General features: G+C 37.6%; 1 protein-coding gene across 1 annotated transcript; it reads left to right on the top strand.

The window, feature by feature from the left end:
- The first annotated feature begins 16,072 nt into the window (after positions 1–16,072).
- On the top strand, positions 16,073–17,065 carry LOC139164395 (olfactory receptor 10V1-like). The gene has a single exon (XM_070746501.1). It carries the CDS (start codon positions 16,073–16,075, stop codon positions 17,063–17,065), a length of 993 nt encoding a protein of 330 aa, XP_070602602.1.
- The last annotated feature ends 273 nt before the right edge of the window (positions 17,066–17,338 follow it).

Below are 17,338 nucleotides of genomic sequence, written 5' to 3'. Positions count from 1 at the left end.
AATAATAACAAATAATTGTTGAGAACTGATTATGGAGAACTGCTTATCAAAGTTCGCATTTATTGATCAGTTGTTAGAATTTGACCACCATTGTTTGGACTTAATGAATAAAGGCATTTTTTGGCATTGCCAACAACAAAAACATTTTGTAACTGTCTCTCAAAGGATACACATCATACTGCGTGCTAGTATTAGTGCTAGTTAAACAAGTGATGTCAACAAATCAGCTTTTTAGGTAAGTAATTTATTTATTTCATAAATACATACATTTTCTTGAATTTAGCAGAATTTAGTACTCATTTATATGTTACAGTGGCGGCAAAAAGTCTAGCACTAGCCCTGAAAGAGACACTTAAGACTTACGTTACAGCAAAGGTAACACAAGTTAGTATTGTTATTATTTAGAAAGAAATATAGGATTAAAATTAAAATAATTTTTAAGATATAGTTACTGAATTAATTTAATTTATAAACTAACAATAAAGTATATTCATGTAATTATGTACTTACTGTGCTTTTAAGCAATATGTATATAATTGATAATATAATTTTAAATGATTTTTTTTAGATTTTTAACATAATGAGTAAGAAAAGAAGGTACAAATTCAAAGATGATCTAAGAAGTGAATTTCCTTTTATTAAAATACTAAAAGTGATTACATGGTAAAATGTGAGAAATGTAATGATGAATTTTCTATTTCTCACAGCAGGAAGAATGATATTTCAAAGCACTTGGAGACACCAGAAACATAAAAGATATTTAAATACTGCTGCATCTTCCTCCAAAATACAGGAATTTTTTCGGAAAACAACTTATGGAGATGAAGGAAAGGAATTAGCATTAGCAGAAGGCCTTATGTCTTTTCATGCTATTAATCATAATTATTCTTTAGATCTATGGACTGTACATCACAAGTTGTCAAAAAGTTATTCAACAAAAAATTTGCTAGAACAAAATCCGAAGCAATTGTGTGTAATATGCTTTCCCCATATGCATTTTCAAAATTAAAAAAAAATCTAGAAAAAAAATAATTTTATATCCATATATTCTGACGCATCTAATCATAAGGATATAAATTTATTTCCAACCATTAAAAGGTTTTTTGATTCGGAAAGTGGAATAAAAATTAGAATTTTAGATTTCATGGCGAAACTTCTGAAATAATTTTCAGTTCCATTATTAATACTGTATTTTGGAAGAAAAACAATTTAAAACATAAAATGATTACATATTGTGCAGACAACATGAACACAAATTTTGGAGGAAAGGTGAGAAGAGGGACAAATAATATTTTTTGTAAATTAAACAAATACCTTAATCAAAACATTATTGGTGTTGGTTGTGCAGCGTACATAATATATAATACCATTCAAACAGCTGCTGACTTCTTGTAGATGTGGAAAATATTGTTATTAAAATATATTCTTATTTTTATATATACACTGTGCATGTTGAAATGCTTAAAGAAGTTTGTGAAACGGTGGAAGTCGAATATCAGAAGTTACTTGGATACAGTAAAAAGTGCTGGTTAGCTCTTTTGCCAGCTGTTGAAAGAATTTTGAAAATATACGGTCTTTTGAAATCCTACTTTCTATCACAGGATAAATGTCCTAGAATTTTAGAAGAATTTTTTGAAAAAGAATCTTCAAAAATTTGGCTAGAGTTTGTACACAATCAAGCAGCTCTTTTTCAAAATGCTACAAAACTTATTGAAGGTGACAAAATTTTGGTCATCGAAGTAGCAAATGAAGTTAATAATTTAGAATTTCAGTGTCAAGAGTGGTTAGAAAATAATTTTCTTCCGTTAACTATCTGTAATAGTATAAGCCAGCTAGAAGGACAAGGTGTAATAGATTGTGCAGTTATCATGAATCATGTTAAAAAATTCTATAATAAGTGCATGGATTATTTAGAAGAGTGGACGGTACATTGCAATGATATTGAACATTTAAATATGTTAAAGGGGGAAGTGTTTTTAATAGGAAAGTGAACACAAGAACAAGGGGACACAATCTGAACAATTTAAACATATTTAAAGAACATTTAAATATGTTCAAGAGGGAAGTGTTTTTAATAGGAAAGTGAACACAAGAACAAGGGGACACAATCTGAAGTTAGTTGGGGGAAAGATCAAAAGCAACGTGAGGAAATATTATTTCACTGAAAGAGTAGTAGATCCTTGGAACAAACTTCCAGCAGACATGGTTGGTAAATCCACAGTAACTGAATTTAAACATGCCTGGGATAAACATATATCCATCCTAAGATAAAACACAGGAAATAGTATAAGGGCAGACTAGATGGACCATGAGGTCTTTTTCTGCCGTCAGTCTTCTATGTTTCTATTTTTATTGGGTTACATTAAAAGAAGAACGTAATTGGAATTATTTGAAAAAATCATTCGATCCTATTACTCAAAATTTCCCATACAGTAATATTTCCGAAAATGATCTTCTTAATGAGGTATCATTATTAAAAATATATATTGATAAGGAAAAAGTTAAATCTTGTGCGTCAGCAAAAATTATAATAGAGAACAAATGGTTAGAAATATTTCATCATTTTGAAATAAACCATGTTCCATACAATAATGGACTAAAAATTGTGGAATATGCGCTGTCCTTACCAGGAACTAATGCTGTGACTGAATGCATTAGGTAAATAAAGTGTGGAGATCAGAAAAATCACAATTAAGTGTTGAGACTTTCAAAGCCATTTTATGTGTGAAATATAATTTAACAAATTCTTGTGAAAAATTTCGTGACCTTTTAAACAACGACAGCAGTTTACTTAAAAAAATTCACTCAAATGAGAAATTTGCCAAAGAATAAAATAACACCTTATAATTTTTAATGTATTATATTTGTAAATTGTACTTACGTTGAGATTAAAAATATATATATTACAATACTATTTTTGCGTTCTATGAAATTTTTTATTGCTCCATACAGACCAAATTTTAAATCAAGAACAACCCCCCCTCTCCAGTTAATGGTGTCCTGCTTTACCAATGTTAAAATCTGATCACCTTAATATATTTGTAAGCTGTAATGTATGTCTGATATGTAAGACAAAGACAGGCTTGTAATCTTTGTTCTGCCGGACTCTCCGGCAGGAGCCTCCCAAAAATTCAAAGGTACAAATTTCAGACACACACACGTTTGAAAATTCAAAACAGTGTTCTTTATCACAAAATTCAAAATAAACTTAGCACTCTTTTTGTATTGCAAAAAGCACTCCTCCCAAAACAACCTGGTAGTTTGTATAAGTCCCTTATCAGTTCGTAAGTACTTAGCTTGCAGCTGTGAAGAAAGTCACAGCCCTTCTTCTTCCACAAAGTGAAACACACTTTGCTTTGGTTTCAAAGTGGTGAAAAGTCAACAAACAAAGGCTGGAGTCAGCAAGACATTCATGAAACACAAGGATCAGATAATTCTCCACAAGGGCCAAACCCACATGCTGCTATTTATAGCAGCAGCACTAATTACAGCAGCCCCACCCAACCACAGGTGGCCTCATTTTCTCTTGTAATAATCCTTTAGTTGTTGCGTCCTATGCATCATTCTACACATGCATGGCTGTGTCATTAATTCTTGTTCAGAATCCAGAGATGATACAGATGATTGATCTCCTCCTGGGCTGTCTGCCAAACTCTTCTCCTCCCTGTCACTCAGGCCTCCTTGGTCAGAGGAGACTTCGTCAGCAGATTCCACTGGGAGTAAAACAGGCCTGCAGCATGTGGATGTCTCCCCCACATCCACCTGCATATTCCTTGGGGCAGGAGCTGGGCCAGAGCTAACCACAACAAATCTTATTATTGTATTGAGAGTTATTGACTGATTTGAATGCGTATGATCGGACTGTTATTGACTGTGCTATTTCTAAAGTAAACACTAATTGAACTTTAATGTATCTGTTTTCTATGACTGAATAATTACTCCTATCTCCTGGATATCTGCTGGAATCCCACATTTCGTCTGTGCATGTCCTTGATAACTCGAGGGTCGTTCTGCACACTCCTTAACAATAATTTAAAATCCTGCAGACCACCAAATTCATAATTTTAAATCCCACATACCACCAGTACGATTTTTTAAAGAATAGATAAATACATTTGTAAAGTAATCATCAGAGAACTTACATTTTATTAATATGAAATGCACCTATTTAACATAACAAAATTGTAAATGCTTATTTAAACATAAAAAAAATCTTTAAAGGTTATTGTAACAAAATTATTAAAGATAGTGCAACTGTTACAAAATTATTGAAGCTTATTTGACTCTAGCTTGCTAATGTTGGGAAAGTCAGTCCCAGCGGTGATGGGACATCCAGTCCCACACTTGCTGCCTATTGCACCCCAAAATAATATCCCTCCCCTAATAATAAATCCAAGGCCATATTTCAGGGTTCAAAAAAACATAAAGCCCTATCTTAATTTTGGGGAATCATGGTATATACCAGGTGTGGGTTCCTCCCGGTTCACCCAAACTGGTAATCAGCCACTAGTGACATCACAATGACATCGCGGACACGGTTTGGTTGGAGCAAGTCTGTGGGCACTGCCACCTTAATTAATTAATTTATTTATTTATTTTCTTCTAAGCATGTGCAGAAGCTGAGTTTCCAGCACTGTACATGCAGTCGCCATCTTGTTTTCAGCTTTTAAATATATACTGTATATATATATATTTATTTTTTGGAAAAACGCACCTGAACCTATGAGGCGCGGGAGGAAGCAAACCAGAAGCAAGGTAAGTTAAAACCCACCCAGATATATACAAAACCAGTATGTGTATGCATGTATCTGTCTGTCTGTCTGTCTGTCTGTCTGTCTGTCTATTTATCTATCCCATCTCATCCTTCTATCTATCTATCTATCTATCTATCTATCTATCTATCTATCTATCTATCTATCATCTAGCTATCTACCATCTATCTATCTATCTATCTATCTATCTATCTATCTATCTATCTATCTATCTATCTATCCCATCTCATCCTTCTATCTATCTATCTATCTATCTATCTATCTATCTATCTATCATCTATCTATCATCTATCTATCTATCTATCTATCTATCTATCTATCTATCTATTTATCTATCTATCCCATCTCATCCATCTATCTATCTATCTATCTATCATCTTTCTATCTATCTATCTATCTATCTATCTATCTATCCCATCTCATCCTTCTATCTATCTATCTATCTATCTATCTATCCCATCTCATCCTTCTATCTATCTATCTATCTATCTATCTATCTATCTATCCCATCTCATCCTTCTATCTATCTATCTATCTATCTATCTATCTATCCCATCTCATCCTTCTATCTATCTATCTATCTATCTATCTATCTATCTATCTATCTATCCCATCTCATCCTTCTATCTGTCTGGTCTGTCTATCTATCTATCTATCTATCTATCTATCTATCTATCTATCTATCTATCTATCTACCTATCTATCCCATCTCATCCTTCTATCTATCTATCTATCTATCTATCTATCTATCTATCTATCTATCTATCTATCTATCCCATCTCATCCTTCTATCTATCTATCTATCTATCTATCTATCTATCTATCTATCTATCTATCTATCCTATCTCATCCTCCTATCTATCTATCTATCTATCTATCTATCCTATCTCATCCTTCTATCTATCTATCTATCTATCTATCTATCTATCCCATCTCATCCTTCTATCTATCTATCTATCTATCTATCTATCTATCTATCCTATCTCATCCTCCTATCTATCTATCTATCTATCTATCTATCTATCCTATCTCATCCTTCTATCTATCTATCTATCTATCTATCTATCTATCTATCTATCTATCTATCTATCTATCTATCTATCTATCTATCTATCTATCTATCTATCCCATCCCATCCCATCCCATCCCATCCTATCCTCTATTGTCCCTGAAGTATATTCAGGAAATGGTGAACTATAGTGTTTTCTGTCCTGAAGCCAATCACAACATGCAGCATGATGAAATTTTCCATTAAGACCTGTGCCTCATAAGCAATAGTGTGCTGGTAGATTAACTAGTATGAAACTAGAGGTAGTATTCAGATGGTTCATACTGGTTCGCCCAAACTGATAGCGGAAATCATGAGTGCCCCCTCCCTCTCAGCCCTGCCTCTATGCTATCCTATTTGTGCATGTTTTTGAGGCCATGCAAATGTGTAAAAGGATAGCATGCCAGTAAAGCATATGCGCAGGAGGCTATGTGCATGTGCTGAGGTTGCATGTGCGAGAATGCCAGAGAGAGAAGAGAGAGCATGCACACTCATATTTGCGAACTAGTAGTGAAGGGAAGTGGAAACCATCCCTGTATGAAACTAGACCTGCATTACTAGAAGCAGAGTGCCTATCAATCTAAGTATGCACAAAGAGGTGTCATTTGGATACTTGCGTATGCAGAATGAGCATGTAAATTAAATAATCTGAGATTGAATTATAAATTGGTACAGGTCAGGACTCATTATGCATTTGAATATTCAAAACCTACAAAACTAATTTACAAGCCGATTCCTTTTAAGTTTCAGTAGCTTAACTACTACAGACATAAATCAGGGCTATGGAAGGTAACTCCTATGAATTACGTCAACAACCTGGATTTCCAGAAAAACAAATAACTTTGTATATCAATGCTATATCACTTCTTTAAATAGCTAATGTCCTTTTAAAAACCCATTGTTGACATTTTAAAGCTTCCTACAGTAGTGTTGGAAGAAATGTCCATGTGGGTTCAGTATACTCTGTTGGGCCCCACCTTAGAGCTTCCTGTTTCTGTGTAAGGAATGTATTCTGATTGGTTGTCAGACTCCCATGGGGCGAGGCAGGGGTAACTTTGTAGATGGTCTCGAGTCCCAGTCTTGGTTGAATCTTGCTGAGTGATGTAATCTTCCCAGGTGTCATGTGGTGTGATGGGCAGAGGACTAATCCTATTATATAGCCGCCCCGAGTCTACGGAGAGGGGCGGCATACAAATCTAATTAATAATAATAATAATAATAATAATAATAATAATAATAATAATAATAATAATAATAATAATAAATCCTGACGGTGAAGATGCTTTCTAAGAGCATGTATCTCCTTTTCTCATCCAGGGAATTATGATACTCTGCCTTTTTAATATTTTCTAGAACATTTTATTCTTCTAGGAGAGGAAGGGATGCTAACTTCCCACTCTAGGTTATAAGATACAATGAAACATAAATTTCTTTAACAAAATCAAATTAATTCAATGTCTTAACACTTACTGACCTAAATTATGAAGATTAGTGACCAAGCTAAACTTTCCACTAGAGGGCAGTGAAAGTAAATAAAAATCCAAACTCTAATCAAATTGCAAAAAGCAAATGTAACTTCAGCACATTCTCCATTCCCTTCTGTGGCCATGAACATGTCCCTGTAACCATTTTACATGCCAACTTTTCATGAGGCTTTCTTTGTTTCTCTCATAAAGACCTTGTAGGAAAGGTAGCTTGAAATTCCCTTAAGCTGTTCAAGTGGTGAACCCGTGTTTTCAATCTTCCCCAACACAATTTCTGTGGTGGAAACTATTGACCATGCTGCCTCAATACAGACATTGATGGCGCAGTAACGGCTGGGACTTGTCCAACTCCACAGGGCGACATTTAGGCTGCCAGGAATGTGGCTTTTGGTGCCTCTAGTTGTTAAATATTTTGTTTTGGCTGTAGATCAGATTAGACCCCTGTCCTCCACAGATAATTTACCCGTGTAAAGCATAATCAGCACTTTTCAGCATGATTGCTGGGTTTATGCAGGCTTCTTAAACTCACAGGATCGTTCCCAACTCTTTCCAGACTCCTCCTCCTGCATTTGCAATCCATCCCCTGAGCTACTTGAGGGTGGGGCAGGAGTTTAGCCCTTCTTTCAAAAGAGTTGTTAGACTCCCATTCAAGGCTTCAAGAGTTGTAAACCTAATCCTACGTAGCTTCTGCTCTGGCAATCTCACACTACTTACCAGAGCTTACAAAACTTTTGCCAGACCCATCCTCGAATACAGCTCATCTGTTTGGAACCCATATCGTATCTCAGACATTAACACCCTTGAAAATGTCCAAAGATACTTCACCAGAAGAGCCCTTCACTCCTCCACTCGAAACAGAATGCCCTACGAGACTAGACTTTCAATCCTGGGCCTAGAAAGTTTAGAACTAAGACGCCTTAAACAAGATCTAAGTATTGCCCACAAGATCCTATGCTGCAACGTCCTGCCCGTCGGCGACTACTTCAGCTTCAACCGCCACAACACAAGAGCACACAACAGATTTAAACTTAATATTAACCGCTTCAAACTTGACTGTAAAAAATATGACTTCAGTAACCGAGTTGTCGAAGCGTGGAACTCATTACTGGACTCTGTAGTGTCATCCCCAAACCCCCCAACACTTTACCCTTAGATTATCTACTGTTGACCTATCCAGATTCCTAAGAGGTCAGTAAGGGGCGAGTACAAGTGCACTAGAGTGCCTTCCGTCCCCTGTCCTATTGCTCTCCTATATCTCCTATACCTTTCTTCTATTCCTATATCTCTTCTTCTATTCTTTCATTTTTATGTTCTATTACTATATCTTCTTTTCTATTCTTTCTTAGATATATTTTACTATGAGTACATCCTCGATAACCTTCATCATGTATTTTACTATGCGTATATAGATATACTGTATACCCACTAAAACCTTCATTGTGTATTGGACAAAATAAATAAATAAATAGCCTGATATAAACACATTAGGGAGAATGACCGGTGGTTGGTTTTGCCACCCACAGGTGAGAGAGATTAAAAGCCACAGGAATCTACCAATCGGTTTTCTTAATTTGTTCTTAAATCTATATGGTTGCTGTATCCACTTGCCAGCCAGGTTACTGCCTCCAATTTTCCCCATAACAACAAACCTATGGGAAGGTTTGGACTGAGAAAAAGTGACTGGCAGAAAATCACCCAGCTGATTATCATGCCTAAGGCAGAACTAGAACTCACAATCTCCTGGTTTTGGTGTGCTGCTTGTACAGATTTGGTTGTGTTGTGTATGTGCACACTATGCACATACGTACCCAGTGTGTTTTTGCTTCTTTGCATGCGCAGGAAGCAAAATCACGCTGAAATCTCATGAGCGGATGCAAATGAGAGAGAGCTTTTAGCATTTTTTGCTTCTGTGCATGTGTGGAAGCAAGAAATCGCCAAAATCTCACACACATGTGCATCCCCTGCGCATGTGCTAGAAGCCAAAAATATGAAAAAAAGATGGTGGCGCCCATAGGGTGCCAGAGCGGTCGCACACAAATTGCATAATCTGGCGGCCGCTTCTGCACTAGTAGCAAGCCACTAATGGTGAGGACATATGAAAGTTGTTGATTGTCACCCCGAAAGCAGCTCTGGGCACAGGGTTTTTTTGGATCAGCTTTTTCTTCCACTGTTTCTGCCTCTCCTGTAAGATACAATCATGTTCCTGGTCCCATCTATTAAGCAGTGCCACCTGACAAGGTGCAGAAGGTGTCCTTTCTCTGGAATGCTTCCTGCACTGTGGAATAGGCTCCTCCCATGAAATGTTTGTCCATTTAAATATTTATATCATTTATACAGCTGCCCATGTCGCACAAGTGACTTTGGGCGGCTTACAAGATTAAGAACAATCCTGACTCTGCTGTCCTTTAAATAAGCTTTGAAGACCAGGCTTTTCCTCCAGGCTCTGGATTACGTGGGGGGGGGTGGGGGGTGGGTGCCTGTTTGAATGGGATTGTGTTAATAATGGCTGAGGTTTTCAATTCTCCTCTGGCATAATTTTTTTTTTAATCAACTGGCTGTTGGGTTGTTGTCAGTTGGGTGACTGTATAAATTATAAGTACGAATGACTTTCTAATTTGCTCTCTGTGGCTATGCCCATGTGCTCTGTTGCTGGATGACCTGGACCGAAAATAGACTCTTCCTGACCTTGAGACTTATCTCTTCAAACTCTCTTGCAAAAAGTAAGCTCTTGGGAATGAATGTAAATCTGACTGTGAGGAAGGAAAATAGAGGAACTCAACATTTAGAGTTAAAATGTCAGTTCGGTCCTGAGAAAGTAAAAAGTGGGAGAAAAAAAACTGAAAATAATCCTGCCCTGATTATTTTTGATATCAATAAACTGACAGAAATTTGGGCAGGCTTTCAAGATTATGTTATCCTGCTCTACAACAATAAAGAATCCATGCTGTTTTTATTTCTTGATATATTTATTTATTTGTTTGTTTGTTAGATTTCTATGCCACCCTTCTCTACTTTAAAGGGCTGACAGGTCTCACATCTGTTATTTTACAGACAGTTTTTGAGTTTGCACTATGCTCTGTGTCATTTCAGTGAAAGAATTACTATTGCAATAAATATCTTGAGATTGTTCTCACAAGATATTTTCCTTGGTTTATATTAGTCTTTTATCTTTGTGCAAATCCAGGCTTCATACGTCAGTACGTAACACTCCTCCCATCTTAGTTTCTGGAATGTCCAATCAGAAATTTACGTATGTCCCGTAGTCCCATAAGTACACAGGGCACCTGATATTCCTACTGGGCCTGCACGACTAGGTTCCCTGGGAGTCTTCGACTGGAGCGTACATGTCTGTTGCTACTCCTTCTCCGGTGTGTGGAAAAATCTGGAACCAGTCTCCAGGTGTGGCGGCTGAAATTTCTGCATTGTTATTTTCTGGTCCCAGATAACTTTGCTGGACTCCAGCAGTGGCAGGTAGGTTTTCACGATCCCTCTCCCAACTTGAGAGTAGGTTTTCTCAGCATCTTGCAGGTAGGGTCTGGTTTTCGCTGTGGTCTTCTTGATGATTGGTATTGGACGGCCTGCAGGGTTGCTCCTGGCTTTCCATTGAGGCTTTGGGTGTCATTGGGGTCTTGGGCTGGCAAAGCCAGGAATCTCCCAACCTGCTTCTGAGTTGGTTGATATGTCTTCACCACTCTCAACCATTGTCCAACCACTCTCGCCCATTGCACATGCAGCATGGAGAGTCTCACATGCATACATGGCCAGCACATTGTTTCTTCTGCACATGCCCAGGAATCAAAAACACGACAAAATTTTGTGAGGGGACAAACGTACGTGTGAGATTTTGGTGATTTTTTGCTTTTTGATTTTTTTACAGTGCAGGGGCAAAAAATTGCCGAAATCTCGCAAGCCTGAGTGTCCTCTTGCGCGATTTTACTTACTTACTTACTTACTTACTTACTTACTTACTTACTTACTTACTTACTTACTTACTTACTGTTGTGTTTGGGCCTGGGCCAGCTGTTGCCCCCACAGATGGGGGAGACGCGGCACACAGTGACTCTGAAAGCCTGGCTGACAGCCAGGATGATGCAGCTGACAGCCAGGAAGATGTAGCCAGCAGTCAGGAAGATGGGACAGAGAGTCAGGACGAATTGGCAGACAGTTCAGGGGAAGGGGTTGGCAATTCATCAGACAGTTTATCTTCTCTCAGCTCATCTGCAGGACAATACATCAATTTACGCAGCCGTAGGGCCTTTCAAAGAAGGAATTGCTTTAAGAAGTAGCATAAGCACACCTGGGCTGGGTGTGGTTCCCTTAATGAGGGCTAACAGCATAAAAAGGGAACGGGGCCAAGGCAAACTGTGGCTGATTATCTGGGTGGTTTGTCGTTTGTTCCTGCTCTGAAGTTCCTGCTCGTGGATTGTACTTCAGCGTTGTGGGAGTGGAACGCTCTGGGACAAGCTGCTGCTTTTGTGCTGTGAATATTCAGAGACTCTTGGACTATTTCTGCTCCGTGACTTTTGTATGGGTTGGCTTTTCACTGAACTTTGTAGCTGACTGAATTTTGCAACGAATCCTCTTTGTTTCTCCTGAAAGTAAGGACCATTTGCTTTAGACTTTTTTCTTTACTGTTTAAATACAAGTTTTCTGATTAACTATCCACGTGTGTGTTTGACCTTCTTTTCTGGACCATTAATCATTGCTTGAGGCCGGTGAGATAGAACACTTACTTACTTACTTTGTTTGTTTGTTTGTTTGTTTATTTATTTATTTATTTAGTTAGTTAGTTAGTTAGTTAGTTAGTTAGTTAGTTAGTTAGTTATTTGATTTGTATGCCGCCCCTTTCCGTAGACTCGGGGCAGCTAACAGCAATAATAAAAACAATGTATAACAAATCTAATATTTAAAATATCTAAAAAACCCTTATTTAAAAAGCAAGACATACACACAAACATACCATGCATAAACTATATAGGCCTGGGGGAGATGTCTCGGTTCCCCCCATGCCTGGGGGCACAGGTGGGTTTTGAGGAGTTTACGAAAGGCAAGGAGGATGGGGGCAATCCTAATTTCCAGGGGAACTGGTTCCAGAGGGTTGGGGCTGCCACAGAGAAGGCTCTTCCCCTGGGTCCTGCCAGATGACATTGTTTCATCAACCGGACCCAGAGAAAGCCAACTCTGTGGGACCTAACTGGTCACTGGGATTCGTGCTGCACATGCGCAGGAAGCAAAAGATACAAAAAATTAAAGAAAAAAGGTGGCTGCGCCTGAAAGACTGACACGTAGTGGTTGCATGCAAATTGCGCAATCTGCCGGCTGCTCCTGGTGCACAGTTGCCTACCCTACTGACTGCAACCCACCCTTGATGTTTTATTACTCGGTAGTTCAGGCTTATTCCAATTAATCAATCAAACAAACTAGAGCTAGAAGTGACCTTGGAGGTCTTCTAGTGCAGCCACCTGGTCAAGCAGGAGACCCTTTACAATTTGAGACCAGTTTCATCTCCAGTGAAGAAGTATCAAAACTTCTGAAGGCAAGCTGTCCCACTATTTAATTGTTCTCACTGTTAGGAAGTTTCTCCTTAGTTCTGGGTTCAGTTGAAAGGGACATTCCTTAGTGCCAAGGCAATAGATATAAGAAAATGCTGCGTTTGCAAAAATATTTTATGGGCAATAATGGGAAGGTGTTGATGAACATGTCAGAGTAGCTGTGATCAGTGACTTCACCCAATAGGTGGGACATGGGAGGCATTGAGACAGAGACTATAAAATGTAATGCTTTTAACATTTTAAGTGTGGCTTTTGGCTTAAAGTCAGGCTGAAAGATCCATTGCACTTTGCAAACTATTATTTCCCCCTCCAATAAATACTCTTTGTTTTTAATCGATTTCTAAACATAGGGGTTATTTCTAAACATAGGGGTGTTATTTGCAGACTCCTATTGGCAACTGGAGGGAAAGAAAGTGAGTGGTAATTTCCTGTCTGCATTTCAGGCAAAGTAAGATTGTTACAAGCTCTTTAAGGCAAAGAAGGGATAGTAGTGGAAGAGCTAGAAGCAAGCATTGCTTTATACAATATACAGTATGTACAGCCCAGATGAAGAGTTTAAACAAATTGATAGTGCTTGTTCATTGATATGCTTGATGTAAGCATAGGTCCCACAGAGTTGGCCTTCTCTGGGTTCCCTCGACTAAACAATGCCGTCTGGCGGGACCCAGGGGAAGAGCCTTCTCTGTGGCAGCCCTGGCACTCTGGAATCAACTCCCCCAGAGATTAGGACTGCCCCCACCATCCTTGCCATTCAAAAGCTCCTGATGACCCACCTGTGTCACCAGGCATGGGGAAACTGATATACCCCTAGCTATTATGATTTTATGTATGGTCTGTTAGGTTGTATGATCTTTTTTCTTTTATAATAAAGGTTTTAAATTTTTTTTTTAACTTCAGATTTGTACATGGTGTATTGTTGTTGTGAGCCGCTCCGAGTCCTCGGAGAGGAGCGGCATACAAATCTAATAAATTATTATTATGTCAATGCAACACAGCAAACGAGATCACTATGCTGGATTTCGTATTTCGTCACCAGTTGGGCACTTCCCAAGCACCTAGGACTGCGTGATGTAGTGGCGAATTATGTTTGCCGATCCCAGTAAAGTGGCCTTTTGCAATTGACAGATGGAGATTTTGTCAATTCTGATGGTTTTCAAATGTCCACTGAGATCCTTTGGCACTGCGCCCAGCGTGCCAAGTACCACATGAACCACATTCACTGGCTTATGGTAGAGTCGTTGCAGCTCGATTTTTAGATCTTCGTATTTCACTAATTTCTCTAGCTGCTTCTCCTCAATTCTGCTATCCCCTGGGATTGCGATGTCGATGATCCATACTTTCTTTTCCTCCACAATCAGGATGTCTGGTGTTTTATGCTTCAGAATTCGGTCAGTCTGAAGTCGGAAGTCCCACAGTAGTTTTGCTTGCTCATTTTTGACCATTTTTTCGGGCTTATGATCCCACCAGTTCTTTGCCACTGGTAAATGGTAGTTCCGGCACAAGTTCCAGTGGATCATCTGTGCCACAGCATCATGTTGTTGTTGTTGTTGTTGTTGTTATTATTATTATTATTATTGTTATTATTATTATTATTGTTATTATTATTATTGTTATTATTATTATTATTATTATTATTATTATTATTATTCCAAATGCAATAATATAATCTGAGCAATTAAACAAGAAGTGATTGGACAAGGACAAATGTTCACATCAAAACTCTCTATTATAAAATTGTTTTAATTCTGAAATGACAACACACTCAGGAGTTTTGGGTCTAAGTATTTGTCATGAGAGTTGCAATCTAGGTTTTCAGAAGAGAGATAATTATCTTCTGTAATGGGCAACAGGAATCAATCCCTGATGCATGTCTTTTTTTAAAAAAAAAAAATTACTGATGTTCATCAGAGAATTGTGTTAATTTTTGCCTGTCAAAATTTTTCCCTTATTTTAATAAGTCTCTAAGGCATGTTATAATGAAAGCAACTGTCTACAAACCTACTTAAAAACTCTTAATTGTGTCATCCTTACTTCTGCAAATTATATAAAAGGCTATTCAAATCATCATCAAAGATATTATTTGCAAAGCTTGGAATTAAACATACGTATTGCCAGATTTGGAACCAATTTCAAGGTTATATTTAATCTTTAAATGTAACATTAGATAAAACAACATTCATTACATTCATTCCAGTTGGAATTAGAATTTGCAAGAACTTATTGCTTTATTATTATTAGAACAAAGAGGAGTAAGGTAATCTGTTTGAAATGTTTTAGTGCTTTGAGTGTTTGGAGATACAGCTCATGAAAAATTTTGGAAAATTAATAAAGACATGCTGCATTGTTGCAAATGATTGTTATGAATGCTGAAATGGAATAAAGATCCATTTTGGAAGTTCTTTAATAGGCAACCTATTATACAAAAAGCACTCTCATATCAGAGATACATTATACTTAATTAAACATGCCCAATCTATAATGTATGGCATTAAAAAAATTCACATAAAGTGTGACAAGAATTTTGTGTGTAAAAACAAATCCATTTTCATTCTATGACCATCAATAATCAGATGTTATATGCCAAGTTGCTGATGATAGTTTGAGGGAAAAATCCCTCAATAGTAAAGCCAACCTCCAGGGACAATTTAAGAAGACTTCAGAGCCAGAATCTGCCAAGAAAAGAAAGCAGAAGCTGATGTTATCTAAAAACAGAGGTAAGACATGACAACATCTCCTATTCAGTAACCCACACTTCATTATCCAAGACTATATATGATAAAGTAATTGTATGTGATTTGGTTGTCTCTAAAGGAAATGTTTTATAAGTGGAATAAGTTAGCCAACCAGACACCCGGTCTAATGGTACTAATTTAGCAATAAAAATAAGTATTCTTAGCCTCTTAATGCCTAATCAAAACATTCCGCTTTCATAATAAAAGAACATATATGTACATACCTCATAATAAAAGAACATATATGTACATACCTGTGAGACCAAATTTACCTTTAAAAATGTTTGCCATGTTATCTGGACCCAGAAAGAGTAGTTCGCGAAATAGTTAACTCTCAGCCAACATAAAGAACAGCACAATAATATACAGATGTTGGGGTTTTAATTCTCTCTTCATGAATTTTTTGAATTCAAGTTTAAAATTCCAAAGTTGTCATTTTCATACATTTTGGTTCTTTCTCCTTTTAATAGATTACAGGACTTAAATGAAGAGTGAAAATCAAACTCTGAATCCAGAATTTCATTTCCAACCATTCACAACCATCCCAGAGATGAAATGGCTGATTTTTGGGACTTTTCTGATTCTCTACTTGCTCAGCCTACTTGGGAATGTGTCTGTTGTTTTCACTATTTACACTGTAAACTCTCTCCATACCCCAATGTATTTTTTCTTGGCTAGCCTGGCATTTATGGAGATTATCTACTCTTGTGCCATTGACCCCTTCACTTTGGCTACTCTTGGTTCAGGGAGAAAGATCTACATTTCTTTGGGTGGATGTGGCACCCAGATGTTCCTTTTTATCTTCCTGGGAAGTTCAGATTGCATCCTGCTGGCAATCATGGCTTATGATCGATGTGTGGCAATATGCCGCCCACTAAACTACCCTCTCATTATGACCTGGAGAATGTGTGTGAGTCTTGTAGTTGGGCCATGGGCCATGAGTGCGTTCTTTGGTATTCAGTTCTGCCTCCTCATACTGACTTTGACTTTCTGTGGCAATCATATGGCAATAAGAAATTTTTACTGTGATCTTCCTGCTCTATTGAAAGTGGCATGTGGAAACACCCAAGCCCAGGAACATGGTATTTTTTTTGCATGTGCTATTATCTTGATTATCCCCTTCACACTAATCTGCATATCCTATGTTTTCATCGCGGTGGCCATCATACGCATCCCTTCTGCCTTGGGGCGTCAACGAGCTTTCTCTACTTGTTCCTCCCATATAATGGTGGTCCTTATTCAGTCTAGCTGTAGCAGTTTAATTTACGTGTGTCCTGCTTCCTGCTTGACAGCCATGCAAGTCAAAGTGGTATCTGTCTTTTTCACTTTTGGCACACCTGTACTAAACCCCCTGATTTACAGCCTGAGGAACAAAGAGTTAAAAGAGGCAATGAGCAGGTCCTTGAGTAGAATAATGCTGTCTCAGAAGAAATCAGACAATCTTATCAACAAGAGAGAAAAGACGCGCCAACTATAATAACAATACAGTGGGCTCAAGAAGACAAGAAACTGATGGATGGGTAGACTATCAGCATGCTTAAAACTTCTGTGGGTCAATCATAATCTCTGCAGAGCCCAATATTTATAATTCTTTCCAACTCTTTTATTTATTGGCAGTAGACACACAAAATGCTCATGCTCTATGGAATGTACGGTGATAATGTGCATATGTGTGTGTGCAACAAACACACAAACTTTCTCTCAATAGCCAATCGAGATGCCTACATGTTGCCTCTGAGTATTTGTGCAT

This window comes from Erythrolamprus reginae, chromosome 1 (assembly GCF_031021105.1).
Source record: "Erythrolamprus reginae isolate rEryReg1 chromosome 1, rEryReg1.hap1, whole genome shotgun sequence".
Lineage (NCBI taxonomy): Eukaryota > Metazoa > Chordata > Lepidosauria > Squamata > Dipsadidae > Erythrolamprus > Erythrolamprus reginae.
The sequence above is the reverse complement of the archived record's forward strand: the minus strand, read 5'-3'. Positions and strand labels throughout refer to the sequence as shown.